This window comes from Cottoperca gobio, chromosome 4 (assembly GCF_900634415.1).
Source record: "Cottoperca gobio chromosome 4, fCotGob3.1, whole genome shotgun sequence".
In the NCBI taxonomy this organism is placed as follows: domain Eukaryota; kingdom Metazoa; phylum Chordata; class Actinopteri; order Perciformes; family Bovichtidae; genus Cottoperca; species Cottoperca gobio.
The window spans coordinates 16,964,671-16,990,946 of NC_041358.1; the positions used below are offsets into that span (position 1 = coordinate 16,964,671).

The window sequence follows — 26,276 nt, forward strand, 5'->3', positions numbered from 1 at the left end:
GGGAAAGAAAGCTGGAGAGCAGCGCGTGTCTCTCTCACCAGCTGTCACATGTCATTTGATGTCCGCCAGGCTCGTAACACCCCCATATTGAATGAGTCTGTATTAAGTGAGCTGACAGGGGAGGGATGGGGGAAGCAGGTGCTGTGTTTTCAGATATAATGTAGAACTAATAAAAACTTTGAAATTGAGGTATCCATTCATGATTTGATTAAAAATGTTATCCTACTAAAGCCTTTAGAAGAAGTTATTTTATGTGAAGATCTGAAATGATAACACTTCATCCGGCTTTTTTTATTTTGACAGACACGGAATTAAGAATTGATTGCGACGTGATTATGTTTGCTAAATCTTTACTTACGTTCCCGTTTTAAATCGCAGGGAAAGACGCGTGCAGGATTTGTGTAAGGTTGGAGAAGTAAAGAGTGGAGTTGCTGCTGCGACAGTCTGGTCACATCTGTTCAGTCTGCATAGAGTTGTTTCTCAGATTTGAAATAGAGACAAGCTATCCTGGTGTTTCTGTCAACACCACCTTGAGTTTTAATCCCCAGGAGGGGCCTGCTTAATGACTGCTGCGTGAGTGAACGCTATTTTGCCAGAGCGAGCATGTTTTGAATTTGTCTGGAGTCCTCCATTTATGTGTGTGATGTTGTTAACACTTTGATCTGACGTAGATCAATTCTCTTTGCTCTCTCTTCCAGATTAAGTGTGACCAGTACTGGCCAAGTCGTGGCACAGAAACGTATGGTATGACCCAAGTGACCCTGTTGGACACCATAGAATTGGCCACTTTCTGTGTCCGCACTTTCTCCTTGCACAAGGTAGGATGATTTCTTTCCCTCTCTCTGTCTCTCCCACACACAGATATACAAACTCGCACATATGTACACCACCGCTGTCTTCTCTTCTCTTCTTTTTTTTACAGTAATACTGTAACAAACCAGCAAGGGCATGCAGATCATTCTAAAGTGGACAGTGCTTATGCGTGTCTAAGCAAATACAATGCAGTCATTCTAGTTACTATTTAGATGGGTAGCCATGATAAACAACATCCTTATTCAATGTCTGTCCAGTAAACAGGGGGCCGATTAATGGGATGCACCGTGTACAAAATACAGACACGAAATTTGCATATGTTACCGAAAAGGATTGCATAAACCGTGTGCTGTTTTTCCATTGGATGTAAAGGTGTTTGCATATATAACCCTTTGTGCTTTCAATCCACTCCTTTTACCTTGTTCAGCTCGCTCGCTCTCTCCTCGATAGATCATCTGTTTGTGTGTCTGCCAAATTGGAGCACTTAGGTAAAGTGAGCAGAAGATAAACTCAATATACATAATTGGCAGACTGCTCTCATGCTCCTATTCACACACACACACACACACACACTCACACTCACACTCACACACAGTTTAACAGTGAAACACACAGCCATACAGATACAGATACCTGCAGGCATGACTAACACACTTCATTTAAAGAAAGACGCTCACACATTGACGCAGGAAAGAAAAAAGAAGAAAGAAAGACACACACCTCATGGTCATGCAAACACACAAGTGTTGTAAAAAGACCTGTGAGAAGATATATAGCGTACAACCTGACATTGGAAGGATTAGACATATTCAAATATTTCCTCTTGACTAGATAGCACCACACTTAAGTCAGAGCTGACCTTTTTAGCGTGCAAGCGGGCGGACCAGTGGGGCAAACCAGTGACGGTAAAGATAGCAGCACTTCAGCAGCCACGGTGCTTTAAAGATTGCTGGTTGACATTCAGGGCCATTTACATTCTGCTCTCAGCCTCCATCAAACTTCAGGATAGGATTATTTTTCTATCTATTGTCTCCCTCCTCCTTATAAGTGCAGCAATTGCTGTGATTTCTCACTGAGCTGTTTGCACTTTCTATCTCTGAGAAAAAATGCTGTGTTGAATTTGTGTGAAGTATAAGGTAGCAGAAGCTGGCAGTAAACACACTCACACACACACACACACACACACACACACACACACACACACACACACACACACACACACACACACACACACACGCACAGTGCATCTACAAAGCAGCCACCGTGGTATCTATCCATATGTATCCTTGTCCTGCAGTGATGCAGAGTTGTGTCTACTGATAAATCCTTAACAAAACAATTATATTTAAATAAAACCAGCAGCCGAGCACCAGGCACATCCATGCATCTTGTCTGAACTGCAGAAACAGGGAATGTCCAAAAGAAAATAAAGGAAAATAAGATTTAGGGCAGTTTGCTTTTAATTACCACACTCATTTATTCATTTATTCAGCAAGGAAAAAATTCCCTCTGTCAGGGAAGCAGAAACACCGCATTGAAATGCAAACAGTAGCTCCATTAGAGGAAAGAGAGGAGAGGAGGAAAGAAAGATGCAAGAGAGATTTTTTCTCTCTCTCTCTCTCTCTCTCTCTCTCTCTCTCTCTTATCCTTCTCAGAAACCTTCCTCTGGAAGCTGGGATCTTGTATCTTTGATGCGTTGAGTTTGAGGCGGGACTTGACAGACGGCTGTGTAATGTGGGTGTTTGCTGCATGTATTGTGGATGTTCTGAGCAGCAGCAATGTGAGAGCAAGAAGATATAATACCTGTACTGTTCCATATAGAAATGATCGTATTCATTATGTTATGAGGACTCCATCTGATCACCTCCATATGTGTGAAAGTGTTTCCTAAAAGAAAATGATGCCCTCTTAAGCAACCGCCTTTAAAAGTAGCCGTACAAAATGTGTGGTTTTAAGACTTTTCAGAGAGGAAAGCAGTAGTGATTAATTCAAACAAGTTAAAATGGGAATTGTATCCATTGATATTTGCTGATATTTAGTCAGAAATGTTGTTAACTGCACAATTGTCATTGTAATCGAAACACTGCTTCGTACACACAAATGAATGCAAGGGAAGGTTCTGCAAACCAAGACATCTGCTTGTGTATACGTGAGAATTAGTTTTTCCATGTCGGAATTATTAAGGCTTAAAGAGATCTTTGTTTTGAGGCATATTGCTTGTACTGTACAGGCCTGAACTTTTGGGTCAGACTACAACAGTCAATGGTTTAAGCACGTTCTGTGTGGGCAGAAGAAAGGCATCCAGTAGATTAGGTGGATTGAAGGCAAAGTGGTTGCATCTATAAAGTTAATTACAGCACTCATTGTACAATAACCCTTAAAAATGCCTTGCACAGTGAACCAGGTCTATATCGGCCATGTTGCGAAAGCAACACGCACACTTCCTCTTGGTTTATTTTGTTATGACACAAATAAAAACCAGTCGGTCGGAGACTCCAAACAGAACTCCACCACCATATCCAACCCCACCTCTCTCTGTTCTTTCCAGAACGGCTCGAGTGAGAAGCGGGAGGTTCGTCAGTTCCAGTTCACGGCGTGGCCTGACCACGGAGTACCAGAGTACCCGACTCCCTTCCTTGCCTTCCTCCGCAGGGTGAAGACTTGCAACCCGCCTGACGCCGGACCCATCATCGCTCACTGCAGGTTGTTTTTGAACTTTTATGTAACTGTAATTTCCGTCTCCAAGTGGGACAGTTTAATGTGCCCCTGTGGTAAGCTTGATGCCACTAAAGTAAAAGTTACGCCTAACCCTACACTTTCTTTTGACGGTTCTTTAATTGTTGCCCCGCCCATGTTATGTGTTTGTGTGTGTGTATACTGTGTGTATGTCCATGAGCAAACAAAATGGCAGAGCTCCTGTGTGACTGCTATTATACATTACATAACACACATTATACACATGCTCTCTTTCTTACCAGATCCTCCATCTTCTCTTCTCTCCATTGGTCACATCATCTTTCTTTTTAAGGCGTCCCTTTTTTTTTCTCTCTGCTTTTATTCTCTCCACTTTTGTCTGTTTTTTTCCCTCTCTGTGAAAAGCCTTAAAGTAATCCCTTCCCATCTTTCTTGCTTCTCCCTTTTTGCTCCTTAGCCCTTCCTCCTTTTTACAAGCGATATTTCTCAAATGGCTTATTCAAATTGAAACCTTCCCTTTTGTCAAGATAAGAAGACTTCAGTGAGTCCAAAGCGCTACCCAATAGAACTGAAATCTGACCGCTTTCTTCGCTCAGTCTCCTTTCCTGTCCTCTTGTTGTTCTATCTGTCATTTTTAGTTGTTTCTGTATTCCCTCTCATGCTTTCACCATATACTCTCCCACTCAATATTTTTTTAAATGCAACACCACAACAAATCTACAAGCATTACTGGGACACATATAATCTTTTAACTCTTTCAATGTGTTTTACATTTCGGGCGTGAGAATAACTATAAATGACACACACACGGCACCCTGAGATGATAAGACCCTAAACATACGAGCCAGGGAGAAATCCATTTTTATGAAACAAACCTACAATTTCTCTTTCTTCTCGTACCTCTCCCTCCTCCTGTAGTGCGGGTGTCGGCCGGACAGGTTGCTTTATCGTCATCGACGCCATGCTTGAACGTATCAAGCACGAGAAGACGGTCGACATTTACGGCCACGTGACGCTGATGCGCTCGCAGCGGAACTACATGGTGCAGACGGAGGACCAGTACAGCTTCATTCACGACGCACTGCTGGAGGCGGTGGCCTGCGGCAACACTGAAGTGGCTGCCCGGAGCCTCTATTCTTACATCCAGAAGCTGGCGCAGGTGGAGAGCGGCGAGCATGTCACTGGCATGGAGCTGGAGTTCAAGGTACAGGAAATAGTCATTTCTTTAATAACATTGTTGCTATTTTTTAAGTACATTGCTATAACTAAAAATAACAGGGTTTTTAACACAGAATTGAAGTTTTCTTTTTCTTGTGTATGACAAAGTGTTTCAAAATAGTTTTGAACTATTGCTGGAGTCTGACATGTTTTCCACAGGTGGCCCTATTTTGAGTTTTGACAAATACAGGCACCAAATAAAATTGCAAATGACACTACCAAACAATGTGCAAATCAGATCAGAAGATAGCTGACATGTCAATCAGTGTTTGTATTATCTTTTCACTCTTTGGACTTAATCAAAGACATAAAGGCTACGTTTTCTGTCACCTTGTATTGAGCAACTGTGAGTCTTTAAAATGAGGCTCGCAGCCAGCTGCGTCTTCCCAGAAGTTATTTCGGGTGTAAAATCCAATGTCTTCTCCTTTCAAATTTTATGTTCTTCATCATTATTTGCAGTGTGCTTAATTGTTGCTTGCAATACTGTCTTTTGGATTCATGTTCATGCATTTCTAGGTATTTTGATACTTGAAAGAAATATATATAGTGGTTCTGTGTTTCTGGCAAGAAACTGAAAGGGGACAGTGGGGAAGACATACAATTGATGATTACTGTCGCTGATTGTGGAAACTGGGAGAATAACATTTTAAGTGAATCAGTTTACAGCAAATATGTATATCTCAGAAGAACTGAGTTAGGAGAGGCCGGTCGGATGTTCCTTCCAGCCTGTTGCTCACACAGACATAATGGGAACAGAATGAACACAGGGAGATTAAAGAGTTAATACTATGAGATAAAGACACTTCTCCTGAAGATGTAATACCTTTCATCCCCAGGTGTGTAGAATATAGATTAAGCAATCTTATTTACATGCAAGCTATTTGTCAGTGTATTGCTGTACACGCTGCCCAAGTAATAGGATCTCAGATGGACTAGAAAGCAAATCTCTTTTATTTTCTTGAGCCTCACTTCAATGACTTAATCACTTAGATACACACCATTTAAATTATTATATATAAGCCCTACACTGTTTGGTCCCAATGTTCATTTTTAGAGGATTTGGAATAATATGCTTAAGCAAAGAAATTGGGTTTAATCTAGCAGGCACAAGACAAAGCATTTTGGCTGGAACCAGCATGGATTTGAGTTTAGTTTTTTGAGAAAGAAAGAGTGTACGCTTCCTTCGAGGAATTCATGACAAAGCAGTAGGTGAGGAGAAACAGCCAGGCACAGTGTTTACATAGATCTCCATTAAAGATCTTAACAATCATCAACTTAGAAACTCACCTCAGCTTCGGTGCTCCAGTCAGTATCTGCTGACCTTGAATTGCACACACGCTCACTCTCAAATCATCCATCATCTTCCCAACGCTATTCACCAACACGGCCCCCCCGGCCTAGAAACAATAATAGTGCTGTTTTTTTTTCTACCTTTTTTTTTTAAACTCACTGGCGCACAACGGTGATGAAATCTCCATTGCCATCTGTAACAAGGATAATGCTGAGCTGGCGTCAGTAGTCAACCGGGGATTAATAACGTCCACGCTACAGTCAGGATGGAGAAGAGAGGTGTGCGTGAAGAAGGGTGGGGGAGCTATGTAATTAATACTTGATGATGACAAATGGAGGTGGATGGCAGGGCAAGTGAAGGGAGGAACGTTTAGCTAATGAACAAAGGGACGACTGTATGCTAACTTGGCACTAAGGAAGTGATTCGACAAAATGCTGCACTACAGGGACGGCTGAAAGAGCATCGTCATTCTCAGGTTGGAAACGGCGTCGCACGACTGGTGACACCCACAGGAGTTCGGCAGGGAGAATGAACCAAGGAGAGGGACTTGTTTTGGAGTTGTCATATTATCATAGTTGTGCATATGTGCACGAAAATAATGCGATTTTTTTTTCCAGGGGAGAATTTATGCACGTAAGACGTTTGTGCACATAACCCGAGCGAGAGAAGTATTTAGCAACATACAGTACACGAAGGAATGATTTAACAAAATTCAAAAGCAGAGTTTTAAATGCAAACAAGAAGACAAAGACGCTCTTCGGTTATAAATCATAATGATGGTGAAAGTTTAGAAGAACTTCTCAAGGCGCTCTGAGGCATCGTAGGTACATCATGAGCATTATTAAACCTTTATTGTTCTATCGTTGTGGCAGGTTTAAGATGATCACACTTTTGTAATCCCTATGTTGTGTCATATAACGCTTAATATGATTACCCTTTTTGCATTGCTTACTGTCCAAGTGGAAAGATATACTGTAACATAAACGGGAGAGGAACTGGCAATAGTGACCAGAGGTACCCAACAGTAGGTGCTTCTCTGCCCTGTTGGATGACAAGTTGCCAGGTTTGGCTCGGTTCCCTGCACCTTCTGCGGTGTTTGGTGGTGCAGTCGAGAGCCTCTTTAGCGCTGCCAGAACACCTCAAGCCTTTCCAGGTGCCTTTGTGAAACACAGATCAAAGGGGGGACAGTAGCGAGGGATGAAAGGAAGCGAGGAGAAAAAAGGGTCTGGACGGACTCCAAGTGGCCACAGACACAGAGATACTGGTGCTATAGGGGAATTAGAGGGAAAGAGGGGACAACGTTCTAATCGGAAAACTAGAGAAATGGTAAGTTAGGCCATGTTCACACTGAGATTCACGGAGAAACACTTTCACGTTTGACAACCATTGAGAGACAAGAAGTCCAGGAAATGAATCTGCATTCCCGCCTACTTGTTAGTAGGGTCAGTTTAACTCGTCTCTCTCTCCTCCCTCTTGGGATGCTACTGGTGCCTTCAGTGCGCCATGCTTTTCTCTGTCTGAAAGGGGTCCTAAACGTTCTGATTGCAGTCAACACTAACCAGCCACACACACACACACACACATGCTTTGTTGAGACATTGAAGCCAAGAGGAGGCGATCTTACACTTGCTGACCCACAAACTCCCGCTGAGATCCCTATGATGATGGAGCAGTACAGCTTTTCATTTTCATCATTATACAGTGTGTGTGTGTGTTTGTTTTTCTGAACATCCCTTTTTGAGTCTACGTTTTATGCACACATACCACACTGCCGTTATCAAAGGCACTGGTGACCCACTTTTCGACAAGTTTTTAGTTTCATACAGGCTTGATCCAGAGGCTTGTTAGTCTGGGTGTGTGGCATATTTTCCATCATTGCATCTGACCCTGCAAGACCCCACAAGTTGCAAAACGTTTCTGAATTGCTCAAATATATTCTCGATAATCAATTTTCCTTTTGAAGCTGCGTTATCATCGGCAAAGCAGATTAGATTGTGTTTGCTTTATTACTTTCTGTCATTAATATACTCCTCTCTTTATCAGTCTTGCACCTGTCCTCCCCCCTCATCTCTCGAGCTCTCCTCCTTTTATCGTCCTCTCCTACTCTTCTCACCTCTCTCTTCTCTTTGCATGTGTCTTATATGCTCTTTGTAACTTCATTGGCTTTTGCCAATGCATTCCCTCACTACTGTACTATCTTTTCATCTTCTACCTCCTCCATACCTTTCTTTTCATCTTCTTCCTCCTCCATACCTTTCTTTTCATCTTCTTCCTCCTGCAATACCTTTCATGCCTCACTTTCTGTGTAACAATTTTTTTTTTCCTGTATTTTTTACTTTACTTTAATTCTATGAATACCTTCCTCCATTCTTTCCCTCTCCAGCGTTTGGCCAACTCCAAAGCCCACACGTCGCGCTTCATCAGTGCAAACCTTCCCTGCAACAAGTTCAAGAATCGGCTGGTCAACATCATGCCCTATGAGACCACGCGCGTCTGCCTGCAGCCAATCAGAGGCCTGGAAGGATCTGACTACATCAATTCCAGCTTCATTGATGGATACAGGTAGGAAGAGGAGTGAGATGGCGGGAAACATGCGAGCAGGAGGCTTGTGTGAGGGGATGCCATTACTGGGTTTTTTCGATTGACAGGAAACATGTTTAATAATTCAAGACATACATTTAAAATTGTCCTCTCTGAGAGGTTGAACTTAAAGATACATTTGTGAGGAGATGGTACAGCAGATGGGGGGAATGGGGATATGATTCAGACGTAAAAGTACAATACCTAATTGAAACTGCAAATGTATCAGCATTGCTTTTGTTGTATTATCACGTATTACTCTAAAAGCTATCACTCAAGAATGTATTAAATATCTATGTATTAATATCAGAACATGCATTGGTAGTGTTAATAATGGTACTTAAGACCCTGTCACACATATCCGTATGACAGAAACGTGTGCCGGCGCATACGAAAATTTGTCAGAGTCCAAATACGTCCAACTTTTCATCGGATCGGGAAAGTGAACATATACAGATACGCATGTCTAATCTATTGATAGCGTATCACTTCCAAGTACAAAATATATCAGTCGAATGCCCAACGAATGCATAAGCTATACACAAATATGGCGTATACGAAATATCGGCAACACGCTGGTTTACGTTGATATAAGGTAAGGTATAAGTAGTATTCGTTAAGAGCTCACTGTGTTACGCTGGGTGTGTTGTTGAACGCTGATGTTTTGAGCATGTTCAAAATTACCGGACGTACCCGACGTGTGCTTCATAAGATGTGCAGACGTTACGTTACGTTAGACATACGTGAATACGGAATACGTACGTGAATACTTACCTACGTGAATATAGTACGTGAATACCTACGTGACTACGTTAGAGGAACGTTAGATATAGGCTATGTCTGCTGACGGTGAATTCTACAGCAAATTTATTGATAACGAGTGGAAACCCTATTCCTACCCTATGTTAAGATTATGCCTGGCGACGGAGTAACTTATTAAACGTGTTTCTACAGTACAGCTAGCATTCAGCATGTTAGCCGTTCTCCAGCATCAGCATGACGTGAACCAGATGGCATTTTTCCAGCTGCGTTGGCCAGACGCTCTGATACGTTTTAAATAAGTAAGTGATACGCTATCAATGTTTGATATACGTATAATAATTTGTTATGTATACGTTATGTATGCGTAAGCTACAACACCGCTGTGGAAAAGTTGGACTTATTTGGACTCTGACACATTTTGAGCTAATTTTCATATACGCCGGCATGTTTCTGCCATACGGAACTGTGTATGTCTGGCGTGTTCGGCGTAACGTCTGCATCCTTCAAACGATGACAACTTACCCTTAATTTATATCAACCTATTGCCGATATTTCGTATGCACCGACATACGTTTCTGTCATACGGATATGTGTGACAGGGCCTTTAGTAATTATACAAGCCTAACTTAAATGTTTTTTTTTAATATGGTTTTGCTGTATACAGGCAACAGAAGGCCTACATCGCCACGCAGGGCCCTCTGGCAGAGACTACAGAAGACTTCTGGAGAATGCTCTGGGAGAACAACTCTACTATTGTAGTCATGTTGACCAAACTGAGAGAGATGGGACGGGTAGGACATGAGGACATGGACAAAAACATTTGATTTATTTTATTTCTTAAATTGTATTACTGAAGGTTTCAAGGAGTCGAAAGAAAACCATAAAATATCAATTAACAAAGGGTTTTTTTTCTACGCTTCCGCTCAAACAGGAAAAGTGTCACCAGTACTGGCCGGCAGAGCGCTCAGCCAGGTACCAGTACTTTGTGGTTGATCCCATGGCGGAGTACAACATGCCCCAGTACATCCTCCGAGAGTTCAAGGTCACAGACGCCAGGGTAAGACATCCCTGGGGAGTGATGGATGTTGTTCGGGTGTGGATTGAGTTGGTTGCGAGGTGGGAACAAGCAACAAATTGTGATACAACAAAATCATAGACAAGTTTGTAACAAACATAGTAATCACAGCATTTTGTTACATGCAGGTTACACATGAAAACAATGTGTAGCTTTAAGCAGTAACATACGTGACACCATGATTTTAAGTAAAAATATATTTGTATTGAGTTCTCTGCAAACTTAAATATTAAGCTTTCAATATCAGTCCCTCAGATTCAAAGACCATGGGGCTTTTTATAGACTCCATTTTAGACATTCATCACAGGACCAGTGTGTTATTCATGAATAATCAAATAATATACAGAGGCAAACCTTTTCAGTTGGCTCAAAAGATCAGAATGCAATGCAGTACCAAATGATGCTGTAATTTCCCGCAATTGCACTGGCAACCCACCCTTCACTTGAGTGTGGGAAATGTAGGAGACTAAGCAGGTTAAGGGAAAGTAGGTCACAGAAACACAGAAACATCACAAGTAGATTTCTTTTTCTTCTCAAAAGTCCCTAAAATGGCTCTGATATTATAATTTTCCTCTGTAGTTGTATGAGTTTCCACATAAAGCAAGATATCATGATGACTTAATGTTGAAAGGAACTTCATCTGCATATTAATGCGAGTTCACAACAAATGTGACTTTTCTTGCCCTAAACTGTTTTTAACCTACTCCACGCTACTGCAGTTATCTTTTTACCTCCGGATTTCTTTTTTTGGGTCCAATTAGGTCAGACAGTTTGAAACAGCAGCAGAACTGTAATGCAGAAATAAAAACTGCTTCCTCTCTTTACCAAACAGGCTGACATATGCAATGATTTCCAGGCGTTGTGGCAGCTAGTTAGCAGTCATCCTGATATTAATAAAGTTAAATGTTACATATATGTATATCTTGTCATATCCCTACACACACACACACACACACACACACACATACATGTACATATACACACATATTCTTTTACACAAACTCACGATCCACAGTGCGACATAAATTCATGTTTAAGCTGGTATCAACCCTCACACAAACGCTCTAACACAGGACACTGTCTTCTTTATACATAACCCTGTGCAGTGTGCAAAATGTCTCTCTTAACAGGCACACACACACACACACACACACACACACACACTCACACACACACACACACACACACAAACAACTGTGTACACAGGCTTACATTCTGCCACATACCTATCTCCATGCTGATTTGCTATTCTCAGCACAAATGTACACACCCATGCATAATACGTACACGCACTCACACCGTTGTATTTTTTTATGTATGTTATTACATATACATTCATTCAATACACAAGTTTTTACAGCATGTATGTTTTAGCACTCTAACACATGCACACATTTTGTCTAATGCACTGTCCTGTGTATTTAAGAGGGTTTTTAAAGGAGGATAAATCATCAAAGCAGCCAACAGACTTATCATCAGCTTATCATCACAGTTAAGGAAACAAAGCAGAGAAGATGATAGAAGAGATACGGTATAATGGAGGGTTGGGTCTGTGTAAATTGTAAAGAAGCACTGAATGTGTGAAGCTGTGTGTTGTAGGTTTTCATTATGTGTGCAAGTGTGTGTGTGTGTGTGTGTGTGTGTGTGTGTGTGTGTGTGTGTGTGTGTGAACTGGATCCAACCTCACATATCATAGATTACATCGATGTGCATGCTTGTGGGTTTGTATATGTATAAGAGTGTGTGTGTGTGTGTGTGTGTGTGTTTTGGGTGCATGTCGCATGCCTCTGCGCAGTAATAGCATAGACTCCACGCTTCAACACTCACATCTAGCGAGCCAGTCACGTATTTAATCACACAATTTGACACGCCGCGTGGGCCCTCAGGTTGTGTGTTAAATTTTCCTCTCTTCTTTTCCTCTCCTCTCTTTCTTCGGCGTGCTTGCTTTATTGTGTTGTTGTCATTGCCCCTCTTTCACTTCTAATCCCCCTGCTGAGGCAAAATGGTTTTGAGATGAAAAACAAAGGCATCGAAAGAAAGAAAACATGCAATGCGTCATAAAACAGGGAAAACACGAGATGTTGTACAAAGAGAGTCGGCACATGGAGCTTAACTTATTAGAATCCAAATCACTGTATTTGTCAACTGCAATAAATGTACAAGAAGAACATCTGAGCTGCAACGGTGCAGAAACATATCAACAGCTGAAATAGCAACACGGTGCAACAGGACTTTGCATTCAGAGCACAAAGATTCAATAGACAAATTATGTAAATCCTTTGACATATATATATATATATATATATATATATATATATATATATATATATATATATATATATATATATATATATATATATATATATATATATATATATATATATATATATATTCAGCATTCAGTCGCCATCTGCACTTAACATGCTAACATTAGAGGGGGTTGGTTAGCTCAGGGCAAACATCAGAATGAATGAATAAGAACGTAGCGCAGGCACCATGACAACATGCATGATGCATATAGAGCCTACGGTATTTATTTATTCAAACACTTATTATTAACTCAATATGATACATGTCATTTTTGACACCGAGCAACACATGAAGAAAAACTCTTTAGAAAAGCTATTGTTATTTGTAAAAGTTAATTTAAAACTACTACTACTTTTTTTCTATTTAGTGTTCTCTGCATATGCTGTTCTGACATGATGCTATTTGTATCCCCACTCATCCATTGTGCTAGCTAGACTGGGTGATGCCTTGAAACCAGAGAAGATGAACTGTTAGCTATTTTTACCCAGCAGCCAGTGTGGGCAGTCGGTAATCCTCTGTTGCATAAATCGTTCTTCAGAATAGAATTGCACCTCCACTCGCATGATTGTTACCTAACAAAACATCTACTTATGCAGCCAAACGTAACTGTTATAACACACATTTTTTAATCAGAGGCCTGTAATACCACTATAACTAAATAAAGTTATTTCCTGCATGTTTTTATGGCCTGTCTAGCATCAGTGTGGACAGATGCTTGCAGTTAGACTCTTACACACTGCTTAGCTTCCGGGTATTATGAGCTTGTAGCGAATTAGTTACACATTGATTGTTACTTTTCTGTCTATTTACCAATTGACTGGCTCTGTGCATAAATGTAATTTGTTTATCATTATCACGGCTAATCAAACAAGTGAGGAAAATTTGCTATAGGGGCAACATAATTCTGTTTTCCCAACAAAGTTTTTACCCGTTTTACGCAGTTTGCATTACATTGATTCTTTAACACAATTTAGACACAATCGCTCTAAAGCTGACTGTAGAGTGTACTGTTCTACACCTCTAATAGCAGCATAGCAAAAAGGACAAATGCATCCCGGTTTCGTCGCCAGATTCATTGATTCATTCATTGATATTGATTGAATGTTGCCTTTGCAGCGTGAACACATGGGAAGAGAACCTGTGAGAATGACACATCCTGTCTAAACCGAAAGCTGTGAAACAGAGAAGTGAGAAACAGCCGGAGAAAGGAACACCTGCTTGTATTAATTGCCGGTGGCATCAAGCAGACAGCCCGTCTCAAAATGCTAAATTGCTTCTCTCTGCTAACTTTCGTGAGAAATGTATCCTCTCCGAAAACAACTTGAAAATAACTTTCTTTACAAGGACACAAGTATTGACTGTGCTTTCTCAGACTCAATGATCAGCTCTCTCAAAACAAAGCAGATCAATTCCCTTGTCTTATTGTGAAGCCACCTGATTGTAAAAAATGTATTTAAATGTTTTTGTTTGCATTGGAAGAAAATGCAAGTGCGCCACTAACACAAGATTATAAGAATCAATATAACATTAAATTGTTAAGATTGGCATTTTGTCCTAGCGAGCTTGTCGGCTTGTCAGGGTTTTTATTTTCAATTTTCAACGTCCAATCCCACCTCCTGCTCCGTTAGTCCTCGGTTCTTGCTTCTTACCTCCATCAATCAGTTCGCTGTATCGATCGCATCGCAGGATTATCCTATTCAACATGATGTCTGGGAGAAGACGCTTGTCATGGCAGATACTCTATTGATTAGCTTTAACTGGGACCTACTCGTGCCACACACACACACACACACACACACACATACATACATACATACATACATACATACACACACACACACACACACACACACACACACACACACACACACACACAACACGAAGGGAGAAAATAGAGACAATTGTGTTGGAGGTAGAGGAGCAGGGTGGAAAAGGAGAGGACGCATTGTCCCTTCGTGGTGGGATGTGTGTATCATCGTACATTCATTCATCTGTGTTGTGTGATAAATATCCTCAAATACTTTTAAAGGGACAATTAGTAAGAGGCTACTGCCTAATAGATTAGATAGAAGTAATTAATCTGCATTATGCTCATAAAATAATCAAAAGTGTGTAGAGTGAAAAAGGATCTTTGTTCATGCTTTTTTTTTTTTTACAAGCAGCTGTTGCCTTTGCTTTATTTCCTCTTCCCGCTCTTTACACAATCTACTATGTCTGTATTCTATTCCTCACGTACTTGTCTCTGTATTTGCAGGATGGTCAGTCCAGGACAGTAAGGCAGTTCCAGTTTACTGATTGGCCGGAGCAAGGCGTGCCCAAATCCGGGGAGGGATTTATTGATTTCATTGGCCAGGTGCATAAAACCAAGGAGCAGTTTGGCCAGGATGGACCAATCTCAGTCCACTGCAGGTAACGAGTCTCACCGTCATTTTTGCACCATATTTCTCTACTGCACAGCATTGAAGATCCAAGATCCAAAATGAAAAACAAATCCTATATTAGCTTTTCTTGAAAACAGGGGCGTGACATGCCATATTTCCAGGCACTGCAGCTTGTTCGCTTCAAAGTGAACTCCAAATAAACACTCTCCTTCTTGAAGGAGATATAAGGCTTTAAGTAACCAGACGAGATTAAATCAATTCTTAGGCTGGTTATTGTTTTTGCAGCGCAGCACCTCCTGCGGTGCAGCTCTAACAGCATCATCAGATACGATCCCTCCTCACCTTTTTGCCACCGCAGTACACTACCTCTGCACCTCCACGGGCCCTTCTCCATAATTGATAAGGCTGAGATGCGGTTTGGCATTTGTGAAAAGGAGGCACATGAAATGATACAGCCATTCTGTTTGGTTTTTTATGATCGCTCCGTGATGCATTTTTATCCCCTTGGCTGTAGCTTCCAAGGTAACCTTCATCATTAACTTCACATGCCGGACTCAGGTAGAAACCCATATCTGTCGGTGGTTAGCTTCTCTTATTCATCGTCAGACCTTGAGTGGGATCCATCGGAATGAGTGGTTACCTATTCATTGACAATAGGCACATTTTATTGTATGCTCTCCAAGAATACTAAAGGGAAAAAATAATTATCTATAAATTCCTTGAACAAAGGCACTAACTTGTATGTGATCCATTATATATGGCTTTGTCATGGTTTGGCATTCAGAAGAAGCTTTTTTTTAATTTGATAGCGTTAACAAAGGTGTGAACATACTGAATAATTTCCTCGCTGTCTCATAACCATGGTTTACTTTTGTGCCTGATCAGGTGTCACTTTTATCCATGTTTCTTTGGCAAAGGCGCCATGACATCATCATACATAACATCATCATACATAACATCAACCTCCCCCCCCCCCTACTGTATTAAAAAGCAATGATGTCACCAGCCATGAAATTGCCCCCTGGGAGTTGTAAGATGTGACAGGGAAGCTCCAATAAGTCTGAGTTATTCCTCCCTTCTATGAGTCCTAAGCGTTATCGGAGAGGGAGAGCGCTCGTCTCCAAGCGAAAGGATCTGTTATTGCAGGAGGCATTCAACTGGACTGCATGAGTCACATGACTGTGTTACTGCATCCTTTACACATCTCAGTGAAATCTGTTTGTTTAGTTTTTTCTTTTGTCACGCTGTAAAAAGATTAACACAAAATGTCTGCAGCCTGCAGTGTAGTAAATCATTAGAATATTGAGCTGTTAATCAGGTACTTAAGTCACCTGCAGTCCTTTTTAAATACTTTGTAGTATATTTGTAGTCATTCTTTTTCAAGAGTAGGTGTCACTTTGTGTAAAGGCGGATATCTCATTTTGGAAAGAACTTTCTCTTGAGTCGTGATGTAAAGAAATGAATTAAGCCTTGGTTGCTTTCTTTGTCTGTCACTGCCATAGCCACCTCCTGCTCCTCCCTATCATCCTCCTCCTCTTCCTCCCTCCCCTCCCTCCTCCAGGCTTTTCATCTCCGGGCGGAGAGCTTATGTCTTCCTTTTCTCTTACTCTTTCGTCTTCTGTCACCGGCCTTCCCTCTCTGTCATCCGTCTGTCTATTTTTTAATCCTCTCTCTCCCTCTCTTCTCCTCTCCATCCATCCATCCATTCTTCCGGCCCTCCATTCTTCTGCTCCCACCCTCTTTTCTTCTACCTCCTCATCTCCCCTCCTCAGCCACTATCTAATAGACCCACATGCTTTTTGTCATTAATTGCCTGATTACTTCCTGTGAATGGGGACACCAAATCCTCTCAGTCTGCAGCGGCTCGGCGAGCCTTCAGATTTGGAGAGTCGATCTTCCTGGAGAGACAGAGAGAGAGAGAGGAGCTCTGAGTGAGTTTAAGAGTCCATGTGACAAGCTGTGACCGACTCCCAGGAAGAGGCTTTGGGTGGGATGAGAGTTCCTGTGGCTGGGGGTTGGTAGTGGGTGGGTGTATAAGCGTTTGGGGTGGTCGTATGTTCTGTATGATTAGGCTCAATAACTACCGTGTTCGGTATTATTGAATTAATTGTCAAATAATGCAAGTCACATTTTGTCCTACGCTAGCGTTGTCCCCCAACAGACACACACTTGTAGGCACACACACAAACCTAAAGTGTCTGCAAGTAACTCACTTTCATTCTTCGCTCAACAAAATAGCATTGGAGGCTGGAAGGAGCCCAAATAAATCTGTTGTCATATCAATTATTGTTCCATTGGTGAAGAAGTGGAAGTCATTTCACAGCAAAGCAGCTTAGAGAGGCAGCTCTCAAGTATTTCAGGATCTGAGTTAAGACTCAGTATTTCTGGAGAGCAGCAGCAGGCTAAGTTTCACGACACATGGGAGGGACTTAATGAGACAAAATGTTTTGCTTGGTTGTTTGTGTGCCTGATTTGGAGCGCGTCTGTGTGTCCTTGAGGGCTCGTTCAGTGTTAGACGAGAATGTGAGCGCACACAGGTTCACACGTGCAGATTGCGTCCTTGCCTTCGCCACTGTTGCGTTGCCCTCTAACGCAGGATTGCCAGCTAGCAAAGTTTTTCGAACGGTTGACTCTGTCAGGAAGTCGGAGCGTGCAAACGTTCAAATTTGTCCACTGCAGGTTCACAACAAAATCCTGTTGAATATATAGCATGAACTTTAAAGGAAATTTATAATTAATATGATTTAATAACTGTTATTTTGTCATAAAGTAACAAAAAATTACATACAGGGTATGGGAAGGGAGAAGAAGAAGACACAACAGAAAGAAACACATTTCCTTATCACAAATACACAATTCAGTCAAGACATACGGTATGTACAACATGCTTATTTATTCACTTTGTTGTTTGTGTTTCTAGTGCTGGCGTGGGCAGGACCGGAGTCTTCATCACCCTCAGCATCGTCCTGGAGCGAATGCGCTATGAAGGCGTGGTTGATATCTTCCAGACAGTGAAGATGCTCCGGACACAGAGGCCAGCCATGGTCCAGACAGAGGTAGGAGGAAGTTGATCATTATCATAACAAACTTTTTAAACTACTGGTGCGATTTTTTTTTTCTTCTAACGCATTTCTTCTTGTATGCGTGTGTTCTCTCTCCACAGGATGAGTACCAATTCTGCTATCACGCAGCTCTGGAGTACTTAGGAAGCTTTGATCACTATGCAACGTAAGAAGCCATCTCTTCTCCCCGCCCCAGAATCCTGTCGGCCCCCCCCCCTCCCCCCTCAACAGTCTCCTGAGCCATAGAAACTTTGAAATTTGAAACGACGACAGCAGACGACGATACCACCATCACTAATTCAGGCAGGATCCTATTGTAGATTTTTAGAAGACGACGCCCAACAAACCAGTTGAGAATAATTCCAATTCGACCAAGAGGACCCTTCGTGAGGAAGTGAGGAAATTTGCCCATCACCGATTAAAAAAGAAAAAGGAAAACCCTCATCAGGAGAAGAAGTAGGCGCTGTGGCTCGAGCTGTGGGGCGGGAATCGATCAAAGTGTCAGACTGCTTACCTTACCTCAAGTGTTTCAATGTGGAGGATATTGTAAACATTCGTGGACATTTCTCTTCTCAAAAATATCGTCGCGATACAACGGTACCAAGCAGTTAATGAAGGAGAAGGCAACAGCAAAAATCAACGAGAGGCAGATGGATGTAGCCAAGATGGGGTGACTTTCTTGTTTTTAGTTTGTTTTTTTTAGATATGCCTGGGTGTAAAAATGGGTTCAAGTATTTCTATCAACACATTTTGTGAGTGATAGCCAAATATGATCAAATTGCGGTTGCCTGTGTGAACACATACGGTTTTCCCCAAACTGACCAGACAAAAAAATCAAAACAGTGGAAACGTAACTAGCACGAGAACACTTACCATCTAACGTCAAATAAACCTTGAGTTTTTTTTTATACACTGTCTCACTAATGATATGCATAATTTGTGTGGAGAAAAACACTCAAACTATTAAAGTATACATCACATAACTGCCTGTTCTCAAGCGCTAAGAGCTCAGAGAAGGCACCGAGAAGGTGGTTGTGAGGAAGAAAGCAGCAACACGCATCTTAAAATCACTTTCATGAATTGTGAACTTGTGTAAAATCGGTATCCCCCAGCCAGGTAACCACAGTGTATTTGAGAAGAGCCCCCCAGGAGGCTCATGTCACCAGAGAAATCGGGGGAAACCTTGGCTGTCGCTAGAAGCTGCGTCTGGGTCGTCTCGCAGATAGTCAAGGTTGGAGGAATTTCAACTGTGTCACATGTGTTCTTTTCTTTTTTTTACAATCACTCCACTCTTTGGAACCATTGCATCATGGGGCTTTGGTGTTAACATCCACCATTTTTGAACAAGAGATAAATCTGGTGGGCAAGAATCTTTGGAACAAACAGAAACGAACCAAAACAAGGATCGCTGCAGAGTCGTGGGCTTTCTTTGTGTACAGTGACCAACGCTCATCATCATTGTTTCAAACCTTTTTGTCTTATGGAGGAATTATCTTTTTTTTCTTTTTAATTTCTGTCAAAAACCAAACATGCTGCTTATCTCGTGTATGCTGTAAGTGTGACTCTTGAGGGAGAGGAAACTGACAAACTGAAGATAGCAGCTCTGCTAACCGCTAGCGCAGAGACTGGCGTGACTGAAAGCGCATCCACATGATGACTTCGTACACCGGTCTTTTCCACCTCTCCTTTTATTCCCCCCACCCCCCTCCCTGCCTCCTCTATAATCATCTATTTCCTTGTATAAGACACTAAATTGTGGCAGAGGCCTGTTGCAATTACAAAGCTGTACGTCATGTGGTTGAAAAAATTGGCCTTTAGTTCCACTGTATGTGTGTTTGGTAACAGGTCCATTTTATAGATGATGTCTCTGTGGATGACACAGCCAGAGCAGGCAGCCATGTTGGATCTCGATGCCATGATGTGATAATGAAATTCTTCGGTACAAGTTACTTGAACATCCTTAAAGAAAAAAAAGAAAAGAAACTTGAATTAAATACCCCAAAAACAAATGCAGGTTGGATTTGACGCACTAATGTATATGTGTCTGATTTTAAAAAAACAAAAAAAATCAAGCTTTTGAAATCACCAGGTTTTCATTTTGAGATCAGTGCTTTGGTACAGATGAGTGCACGGATTCTGTGGAGGTTTCCGATGAGTGTGCACAAAATCCAGAGCGATGGACTGAACTGTGTGTAATCTTTTCTTATTTCCAAAAAAGCCTTATTGTTATTGTAACATTATGAATACATTATTGTTGTATTATGACGACTTATTTTACATTACATAGTTGACTTTTATCTTTTCTTTTTGGTTCAGTTTTTTAACGATGTATCACATTTTTTTTAATTAGCAGGAAAAGAGAAATGCTTATTTGTTCATATTACGTTAAAAGACATTCTATTTTTTCACTGTAGAAATGTTAAGTATAACATGTCTGTGTGTACGTGTGCATATATATATATATATATATATATATATACAGTGTGTGTATATATATATATATATATATATACAGTATATATATATATATATATATATATATATATACATATATATATATATATATACTGTATATATATATATATATACATATATATATATATATCTATATATATATCTATATATATATATATATATATATACAGTGTATATATATATATACAGTATATATATATATATATATATATAGTATATACATATATATATATATCTATATATATATATAGATATATATATACATACTGCACACTCACATATGCATATATATATTTAAATGCAGACTATAAAGATATATCCAAACACTTAGTATTAATTCCATATTTCTCCTCATAATTTTCTTTTTAATACCACGTCAGTGCTCAAAATATGACTTTTTATTGAGTTCTTTCTTTCTGTTTGTGTGTTTGTTTTTTGTAATCTTAGAAACCTTGTGCGTTTCTTGAGCAAAAGCGGAGGTGATGTCATTTCTTTGTCTGAATCCTCTGCCTCCACTCACCAATGTGTAACTTCTACCCCGGGGTAGATCCTGTGCCGATGAGGATACGCCATTTTTAAACCTTGATGAGATTCTTTATTACCATTAACTTGTAGGCATTAGTATTTCTTTGAGCAACTGTTGAATGATGAACTGGTCTACAAAATATATAATCCATCAAAAATGTCATATTTCACATTATTTCAGCCCAACTGGACGTACTGTACCTTTATGATCATGTACAGACTATGACCCTCACAGTTTTTAAGAAAATCCTCTTAAGTTCTTTCTCTTTTTTGTTTTACTTTTATTATTTTCTGCCATAATGTGGTCATTCATTTTGTTAGATATCCACTATGATCTAGAATATACCTGTAAATAAACAAATATATAGATTATATGTATTTGTATCATTTGACCCTCAAAATCTCATACTTTGAGTGGAAACAGAATCACAAAGATCGAGGTTCTGCTCATATACGACTTCCTGGTGTTTGTAAAGCCTGTTTTCTCTCCTTCTGAAATGTTCTTTCTCCAGCCCTGCTCCCTGGTCTTTAATTACCACTCGTTTTATTTCTGCCTTTAATTTCCCATTCTAGCAGTTAAACCGGGAAACAAGCCAGCTCCTGTTCTCACACCTGTAGCCTCAACGAGGGCACGCAAACAGCATCAGTGACCCGCTGGTATCATTTAGCTGAGGATGGGGAAGTAAGTCCATTTGAATTGTTAATCAACCATCAATTCAAGGTCCTGTTACATTCTTATTCTCAATGTGGACATTAATTTGTTCCTGCCCTGGCATTAGCGAGGGTCCACTAGAGATAAGATGGACTTTTCTCTTCCACACTATGGAACTACAGCAACTAGAAAGGTTTAAAAAAAAAGTATTCTGTTTAAATAGTTAGACCGGTAAAGTCTCAAAGTTCAACAAAAAGCGATTACGGAGATAAAAAGAGAAACAATGGCACCCAAAGGTGTCCTTTATTCCCTTAAAATCTTCCCACAAATCCTCAGAAAGTTCCCAGCTGTCCAACTGCCTAAAATGCCAAGGTGTTATCCATAAATATATCATTGGCTGATGAACAAATGCAGCTAAGGCCATACATAGTTCAGTTGCAACATGACATGTTGATTTATTTTCTCCCTAGAGCATTTTTCAGCATTGTATAGAACCATACTGTGTGTTTTTGTTCAGCCACGTTTCGTTGTGGGATGCAGAAAGAAATTTAGGACTCAATGAAACAGAGCAGTGCAATGCAACCAAGGAAAGACCAAGACAACCAAAAACTTGCTGCAAATTCTCATTTCCAGCACGTCATTTCTGAACAGTGGGACCCTTGAGATGTTTCATAATGAACTAAAACCCTGAACTGAAGTCTTTTGGAACTCGAAAAGACTGGTAAAAATGGCCCAAATGCCAAAAGTGAAACCGAGGAACGGAAGTCTTTGGAAGCTTGTGCAATGTGTTACTCTTTTGACTTCATGTAAAGATACTAGACTTTTGAAAACCGACGCCAAATTTACTGGAATATGTCGCAGAATATTCGGGGGAGGGGGGAGGGGACTAACAAAAAAAAAACAACACTAACAAAAAATGGCATCAAAAAGAATAGAACATATACAGTACATACCGACAAAATGAAAAAGAACCCAAACTCAGCAAAATAGTTTTTCCTTTGTATGAGGGCCAAGTGCTGTCACTTTCAAACTGTTACTTCTAACTGAAACAATAACTGGTTTAAAGCCACTGTGTATGTAGATATGTTGACTTTGTATTAAAGAGATGTTGTCTGAAAACCATTTTGCTTGTGATTTGTGACTGATTAAGTGTTGGTTATCTACCTGCAACCCGATCTGTGTGCAATGTACAAATAGTTATTTACCTACGATACTTGAATTGCGACAGTATTTACTTTTGTAATTCAATCCTTACACTGGAAACTGCATTGAAAGGAATCTGCTACAAGAGCGCGCAGGACAAGTGATGTAGCAAGCAGATGGTGCACTTCTGTTGATAGATGGCTTGATTAGCTTCCTCCTATGTGTGTCCACCAGCCTCTTCACAAGCATATCCTGATGGGTCCTTAAGCCTCTCTAAGCTTGCTAAATGTCACCCAGACAGTCCGATATTGGTGTCGCGGTCAACCTTCACCTGGTGACATTTGCTCTCTTATTGATCAGATACGTGATAACCTCGAAGTAAAATGTCTGAAATGAAAGGAAAACATTGGCACCAAACCTAACTGTGTGTACTTAACACTAGCTTTCCATTAAAGCCTGCAAATAACACTGATTATGTAGTATCTACGGGGTATCAATACAATACTTACTGGATAAATACTCATACCAATACAAACATGTAAGTAAGTACAGGGGGGGGGGGAAGGTTAGGGAGTAAAGGGTCACAACTTTTAACATTCATGTCATGTTGTGTAATGTATGTTGTTTATTTAATAAAATGTAATTATTACAGTGTAAGTCCAGGGTACACAGGCTGTAAAATATAGCTGTCTCTTGTTTAACACTTGTAATAATTAACAGGAAATGATGGATTGGGTATGCAGGTGTTCATTAGAAAAAAAGTATTTACAGGCTTTCTTTTTTCTTGTACCCCCTGAGCACAATTTTGATTGTGCTTGTTTCATGTACGTCATCCCTTGTACCTACAAGTAACTTCCCGGTAATTATTTCATCGGTGCCTCACATTTACAACATTTCCACTCTTTAATTTGAGAGGTTGTTATCTAAAGTGTTTCCCTCGCTTCGACTCTAAACATTTAGACTAAAGAATATAGCGGTGGACGGTCTGGTGAAGCAAGTGACCGTTTAAATCCACGTGTGTGTGTGTGTGTGTGTGTGTGTGTGAGTGTGAGATACAGATGCTCCTTGTCACCTGAAACGGCAATCTGTGAAAACATTCTGTTAAATCGCGAGAGGATTGTCCATTCATTAAAGGCTAATATACGCAGAATGACACCCCGTTTCAAGGATGATGTCACTAATTGTCCGCTGTGTTTCAGTCCATTCTTTTCTAATAGTGGCGAGCCAACAGACCGAGTGTGAGGGCAGGCGAAGAAGTGAATTAGGGCGGTGATTATGCAGTGATTCAGACAGCAGCTCATTAGGACCCAGCTAAGCAAGCAATCAACGAATCGATGTGACAGTAGACCCAAAAGCCACAGAAATTTGTAATAAATGGCAAAGCGATAAATTGGATTATCCACAGCCCCGTGGCCAAGCTCTTTCTGTTGCAAATGACAAATCAATCCAATCACGCCACAAAAAACCCCAAAAGAAGCATAAAAAGGGGCCTCGAGTTGCACCGTGGAGGTTATCTGTGTGAGATGTGCCTTGTGGTTTTTGTAGAGGTCATTTCTGTATGATATTCCGGGCTCTAAAAATATTCATGCCAGACATTAGGTGTTTATGACCGCCTTTTATAATAAGAGATTTACCGACATCTGAACTTCAGCCAGAATAGTAAAGGTGTCAGAAGGGTACCATGCCTCATGCCTACTGAGCAGCACTGCATTGAGATCTTAATGATGTAAATGAGCAGCCAAGGAGTGATGATATATAAATATAATGCAGAGACATCAGGATCTCTTCTTCCCGCAGAGTATTGCAAGTACAAGAGAGGCATTCACTCCGTCTGCTCGTCAAATTATGATCACTGAATGTCACTATCATGACCAGATGAGAAGAAACACTGATACGGCATTGATGGACAAAGACGAGTAGATAGACAAGAGAGAGAGAGATAGAGAGAGAGAGCGATAAAGAGAGTGTGTGAGAGAGAGAGTGTGAGAGAGAGAGAGTGTGAGAGAGAGAGAGAGAGTGTGAGAGAGAGAGAGAGAGTGTGAGAGAGAGAGAGAGAGTGTGAGAGAGAGAGAGAGAGAGTGTGAGAGAGAGAGGAGAGAGTGAGAGAGAGAGTGTGAGAGAGAGAGGAGAGAGAGAGAGAGAGAGAGAGATAAGTAGAGGAGAGAGAGAGAGAGAGAGAGAGATAAGTAGAGAGAGAGAGAGAGAGAGAGATAAGAGATAGAGATAAATAGAGAGAGAGAGAAAGACATAGAGAGATAGAGATAAATAGAGAGAGAGAGATGGAGATGTGTATATATATATATATATATATATATATATATATATATATATATATATATATACAAAGATAGATAGATTTACATTCAAAAACATTCAAACTGTAAGAGTACAGCTGGTAAAAAGAATTGCAATAATAAAGTAATATTGCATTTATTCTGTTTAAACTGTATTTTTCTGAATTCTGCTTCCCTTCCTGAAGAACACTCAGATGTGTTTTCTCAAAAGGCTTTGCTGCTCTCTGCAGGGTGAAATATGCTATTTCATGATTGTGATAAACACACTGAAGCCCCATTTCCGTTAAATTAAATCAGAGATTAATGTAGATGATGCATTGTGTTCTCCAGAGGCTCTTGCTTTTGCTATGCTAATTACATCAGTGTGAGGTTTGCTTACTAATGCTGTCTATCAGACACTTACACGATACGTTTTGATACAGTACACCAACACATGGAACCTGTGCATTTAGACAAATACTCAGGGCTTTGACCACAACAAAGGAAGTTTCACTCATACATAACGTTGTACCCCTGCTGTTTGAGCATTTGCCATCAGTAAACAGTGACATGGCTCCTGTGTTTAAGCCCTCGCTCGTGCTGTTATTTCCTATAATCTGTTTTATGTTCCCCTCCATCCTCGCTGTCTCTCTGTTTCCTCTCCCACTGACTGATTGCTGCTATTAAAACAGGTTCTTGTTGGAGAGGAAAGAAGGGCTACACTCTCTCATTTTCCATCTTCCTCTTGCTCTTTTCACTCCCGTTGCTCATCTCTCATCTCTCATCCACCATTTCTATTTCTTCCCCTCTCTGCACTGTTAGTCCCCCCAGTCCTCTGTTTACAATCGACACCATGCCAGTGGTCTTGCTCTAGGGACGGCTCTGCTGATTGATCGGTCTAATGCTGGTCCAGAGTGAAATATGTCTACAAATATTGGATGGACTACCCACGGTTATCTTAGTTTGGCTTCACGGTGTTTATTTAAGTATTATCAGCTGTTCATCAATTGGCAACAGGAAAT

At 40.6% G+C, this 26,276-nt stretch overlaps 1 protein-coding gene across 1 annotated transcript in view; it reads left to right on the forward strand.

Annotated features, from left to right (window-relative positions):
* ptprsa (protein tyrosine phosphatase receptor type Sa) overlaps positions 1-20,308 on the forward strand; it is a 239,000-nt gene extending 218,692 nt beyond the window's left edge. The window contains 9 exon segments of the mRNA XM_029429714.1: positions 699-818; positions 3,362-3,516; positions 4,426-4,711; positions 8,400-8,578; positions 10,023-10,149; positions 10,290-10,415; positions 14,998-15,152; positions 18,045-18,180; positions 18,288-20,308. Of these exon segments, the coding sequence (XP_029285574.1) occupies positions 699-818; positions 3,362-3,516; positions 4,426-4,711; positions 8,400-8,578; positions 10,023-10,149; positions 10,290-10,415; positions 14,998-15,152; positions 18,045-18,180; positions 18,288-18,356 (1,353 nt within the window). The 3' untranslated portion in view covers positions 18,357-20,308.
* Positions 20,309-26,276: the final 5,968 nt, after the last annotated feature.